Source organism: Trachymyrmex septentrionalis, unplaced genomic scaffold, assembly GCF_001594115.1.
Source record: "Trachymyrmex septentrionalis isolate Tsep2-gDNA-1 unplaced genomic scaffold, Tsep1.0 scaffold190, whole genome shotgun sequence".
NCBI lineage: Eukaryota > Metazoa > Arthropoda > Insecta > Hymenoptera > Formicidae > Trachymyrmex > Trachymyrmex septentrionalis.
The window spans coordinates 1,331,261-1,336,337 of record NW_017305072.1 but is presented as its reverse complement, the minus strand read 5'-3'; the positions used below and the strand labels follow the sequence as shown (position 1 = coordinate 1,336,337).

The following is a 5,077-nucleotide window of genomic DNA, read 5'->3' as shown; positions in this document are numbered from 1 at the left end:
TTTAATAATATTTTGAATAAAGCTTTATATAAAATATCTATATAATATTTTAAAAAATAAATATTAATAAATATTTATCATATATTTTGTGCTGTCTAAATATACGTTTAATAATTTTATTTTACCCTTTAATACTACTAAAATTTTTAAAAATTTATATTATTTTTTGCTTATTCGATCAATCCAATTTCGTTTCAGGGAGCAAAGTCAGTTCGCCTTTTCCTGGCTCCACGGATGCGGATATCATAGAGCTTCAGGATCTCAGAATGTCACCTCTGCCGAGCATTAGAAATAGGTCAGGCATAGTCAGCACTTCATCGACTTTGGGAGCTGGAAGGGACCATGACCCCGCCAAGTTTCCGCCGAGTTTTCGTATGTCCAGGACTGCCGCTTACAATACGCATAGTCGAAACAGCGGTCTTAGATACAGAGGTCCAAGACCGCACAAGCCAAAGGTATTCGAAAGCCTATCTCGTCCTAAGACAAACGCAACAGAAAATACTTAGGGAATGTCTCAAGTATTTTCGCTGTCTTTTAGCAGTTTACATTTTTTTTTTTGTAAAAAAGATATTTAAATAAAAAATGTAAAACCGCACACAATGAAAAGAATGATAAGAGTCATTACTAAATTTATAAATTCTAAAGTTTAAATTTAGTTAAAATATATTTAAGTCTAAAATTGCAATTGAATCTTGTAGATGTTACACGCTCTACGTAGAGGAGCTTCCGTGTTACGTGTATCAATACCGAAGATCAAGGATGTGAACGTGATAGACAAGTACTCGCGAATCATCTTCCCAGTCAGCTTCATGCTGTTTAACGCCGTGTACTGGATCTTTTACTTCTTCTGAGCGGCGAACGAATATTAAAAACTGAATCCCGCTCGGCCTCGTATACGCCTAAAAAGGACCAATCGATTCGGGAGGATCCTTTCAAATCTTCTTTACCATGATCATCGAACTATGTGCAATATTTTTCACGGGGATGAAGGTCCGCCGAATACTAGCAGGTGATGAAAGTACTGAATCGAAAGTACTGCCACGAAACATTTATCGATAAAAGTAGAACGGGGGACTCGTGTGTGCCAATAGAGATTTACGAGATTTTCGTTAATTAGAAAGTATATCATATATACATATATAACGATATATAAGCAATACGGACGAGCAACAATATGTTCCTAATGAAGTATGATAACTTTGTCGTGTTCGTACAAGAAGGGTCAATAGGTGAACAACAAAATTTGCGGTGTATTGAGAAACAAAATATGTCGGAATAAGATACTTATGTCCGTGATGATAAAAGTGATCTCGTCGTATATATTTTATTTCCGAAATGTTTTTATATATTAAAAAATTGTTTATTATATGTCAAAAAATATATATATTACTTAATGATTTAACAAAATAATACCTAAAATACCTTTCTATTCTTTCTTAATTAAATAAAGAAGAATAAATTTCAATCTTCTTTCCTAGTCTTCCAGATGTTAGATTTAATAATAATGTTTAATAGAGAGCTCAAAATTTTACATATCGCTCTCTTACCTTAAAAGTAACAAAACTCAAAAGATTAAGTTTCTCAGAAAAGGAAAAAACTATTTTTTAAATTGATCGAAAATTATTCGACTAATTAAATGTATCAGCAAAAAGAATGTATTCTTAACATGATCAAATGTCATTTTTATAATGATAAAGCTTCATAAAATAATATAAAATCGAATATATATTATTTTTATATTTGTGATATTGGTTTACTTTCATCGCAAGGGCTCGTTTTTATGCAAAATGATTCTCTGGCCCTTAATTCCACAAAGTAGATTTAAGGAAGATGTTAAAAGTGCGTAAATAATGGATCAAGTTATAAGCATTCAAATAAAGCGACTGATAAAATAAAAGAAAGAATTAGATATCAGTATAATAAATAATAATTTGTAGAAATATAATTAAAAATATAACGAATATATCGGTAATAAACATAATTCTTTCTACATATTATAAGTTATTTTCTTAATTGTCATTTTTCATTTATACAATTTGTAGATACGGATTATATCAGATATAATTACGTACAAATATGAGATATTTTTCTTCAAAACAAAATTGCAATAAAATGTCATGTAGAGAGTACATTTGTGGCTTAACGACAATTTTTAAATACATAATTTTAAGAAATAAATATAACTATATAAAAATAGATGAATAAATATATATAATAATTTAAATAATTAAACACGTGTCTACCGTGAATAGATCTACAGATATACAGAAATTTGTTTTCATCATTTTATAGTGAGACATACATGTAATTTCGAAAAATCTTTATTTTTTAGAAGTAAATAATATTTGTTAGATAGAAGAATATGTAAAATAGAGGATACTCTCTATTAACGATTGACTAAGACACTTATTGATTTACAACGTAAGAATATCTAAACTTCCGTTTATCAATTATGTTACAGACAAAAATGGACATATTTTTAGCAATTTAATTTAACAAATTGTTTTTATAATAATTAGATGTACGTATATATATACGAGCAATTTAATAAAAAATAAGTGTACAAATATACTACATATTTTTATATTAACAATCTATCTAATATATAATACTTTTAATCCCGTTTAAGTTACAAAAAATTTTTTTTTTTACTTATGACCACTTATTTGCTTTGTGGCTTTCTCGTAACAGTAACTTGTTATATATAATTTAATTTAGAAATTTAGAACAATCCCGTAATATTATTTCATATATGGCTACATGTGAACTATTAGAGACTCAAAAAAATTATGACTATAAGTTTATGTTGGAAACAGCTACATTAGAATTACAAGATAAATACAAAAAAAATAGATGAGAATATATTTTATTAAAAAAATCATGTCTTTTAAAGAATGCTTATCATAGTCTCTATAATAATCATAATTGTACACTTATGCCCTTCTAATTTATAAAAGTATAAAATTTCTTAATTTGTATTTTTAAGTTTATAATGCTCGATATTACAGGCACATGTCTTAACAAATATACTACGCATATACTTATCCTACAAATACATAAGTTTTCTCTTTATCAAAACATGTGTCATAATGGTCGCTTTTCATCACATATATGGAGATTCATATTATAAACTTAAATATATATATATATCTCTCTCTCTCTCTCTAATGTGATATCTGTCAATGTTATCAAAATATTTTTGGCTCTTATATCCGATTCTATATTTGTATACTTTATAATACTATATCACTACATTATCTCATAAAAATATCGTAAAATGCACAAAATTAGAGATCCTATAAAATATAATAAACGTTATCTTCTGTGATAACTGATATAGAATTTGGTATTTAAAAAATACCACGCTATGCGTTCTGTTATCTTAAAATATACGTTTCAAAATCATGTATTTCACACGCGAACAATACTGCTCCCATGCATATCCATAGCGCATCTGACAACGTTTATTGTCTCTTACAGCTCTATAAGCGAGTACTAACGTACAACAGATTGCGGTGTAGTATGGTAGAATGTCATTTGCCAAGCCAATACTCGCGATAGACCAATGCATTATAATGTCACCCAAATAATTGGGATGTCTCACATGACCCCATAAACCGGACAACATCAACTTCTTTCCACGTGATGTCGGGATGGTTTCTAAATCTATAAATTTTAAGAACATGAGTTTATTTTGACAAAAAGGAAATCATTATTTTTCGTCTTTACACTTACAAGGTACTGTTGGCGAAATCGGATTCTTCCTGAACTCATCTTTCCGCAAATTACTAGCGTAATACAAAACATATCCCAGTATAAAACTCAAAATAGATAAGCCAATAAAGTAGTCAAGTTTCATCCTGAAAATGCATTAAATAGAAAATATTAAAATATTTTAATAAAGTATTAATACATTTATTTATTAAACTTACTTCTGATATAATTTTAATCTTGTAGTGAGAGTTGTCAAGAATGGGTATAACAAGTGACTAACACATGTCATGTATCCGGTTCCCTCGTACATTATTGTAAAGGATGTAAAGATAGTAGCTTCATATATTAATCCATGTAGAATATAAAATAGTTGCAACAAGATAGCTAATAATGTAGCTACATCAAGTTTCTCAATATTTGGACTTTTTATATTGCCAACAGCTTTAAGGGCGATGACTACGTTCACGATCAACTAAAATAAAGAATATAATTGTAATTACATTAAACTTAATTATTATTATATATTGTACAATCCATGCAAAAATAAAAATAACAATTACTGTGCCAATGAGAGAAGCTCGTATTAACAATAGTTTGATGTCCAAAGTGCCAATTCGTGGATTAATTTCTCTGCCCTGCCAAAAATTATATATCTTGCTGTTGGTTGATGCGTATAAATTCAGATTGATCACTGGAGCTTTTCCTGCCTTAATATACAATCCCAAAGCTAAAATCGTTCCCACAATCCACCCACTGACAGATAACTGCACGATATTATTCAGAATATATTCACTGATCGGTATATTCATGTATACACATGAACCAAGTCCCATCATAGCCACTATAGCGCTCAAAAAGCCTGAAAAATTAAAAACAAAAAACATTAAAATAACGTAATTAAAAATCACACTATATTAAAATATACCATTTATGCGATATTGGAGTCTTCCAATTTTACTCTGCTGCCCATCTATGATTTTCCCAATCGGTATAATCGAAATACAAGCCAATAATGTTAAAAATGCAGTATAAGATAGCAACGTATATAAATTTATATAAGACTTCACATCGGCAGAAAGTTTTATGAGTGCAGATTTGCATTGTCCTTTTGAGCATAAGAATTGTGGTAAGATTACGGATATTGGTAATATAAATGTGAGGAAAAGTGTCCCAATCCATCCACCCCATTCTTGCGGTTTACCAACTCTATTTATTTCTTTCTCACGTTTCACAACCGTTTCCCATTTTTCGCCTTCCTGCAAAGATTTCGTTATATCCTGAAACAATTATCGATATAATACATATCATTCTATTGTAAAGCTTAAAAAGGGGAATAGAAGACAGAATAGAATATTAATAAAAA

The 5,077-nt window shown here is 29.2% G+C and overlaps 2 protein-coding genes across 4 annotated transcripts in view; one reads left to right on the top strand and one right to left on the bottom strand.

Annotated features, from left to right (window-relative positions):
• Positions 1 to 1,243, top strand: part of LOC108747081 (gamma-aminobutyric acid receptor subunit beta-like) — a 7,650-nt gene extending 6,407 nt beyond the window's left edge. The window contains exons 8-9 of the mRNA XM_018484336.1: positions 199 to 455; positions 699 to 1,243. Coding sequence (XP_018339838.1) covers positions 199 to 455; positions 699 to 851 — 410 coding nt within the window. The 3' untranslated portion in view covers positions 852 to 1,243. The remainder of the gene's footprint in view (positions 1 to 198; positions 456 to 698) is intronic.
• Positions 1,244 to 2,943: 1,700 nt separating this feature from the next.
• The window catches only part of LOC108747084 (delta(14)-sterol reductase), a 4,267-nt gene continuing 2,133 nt past the window's right edge, over positions 2,944 to 5,077 (bottom strand). For all 3 annotated transcript variants that reach the window (XM_018484337.1, XM_018484338.1, XM_018484339.1), the window contains exons 5-9: positions 4,640 to 4,991; positions 4,275 to 4,573; positions 3,933 to 4,186; positions 3,736 to 3,860; positions 2,944 to 3,666 (exon numbers count right to left, since the gene is read on the bottom strand). In XM_018484337.1, coding sequence (XP_018339839.1) covers positions 3,383 to 3,666; positions 3,736 to 3,860; positions 3,933 to 4,186; positions 4,275 to 4,573; positions 4,640 to 4,991 — 1,314 coding nt within the window. In that variant the 3' untranslated portion in view covers positions 2,944 to 3,382. The remainder of the gene's footprint in view (positions 3,667 to 3,735; positions 3,861 to 3,932; positions 4,187 to 4,274; positions 4,574 to 4,639; positions 4,992 to 5,077) is intronic.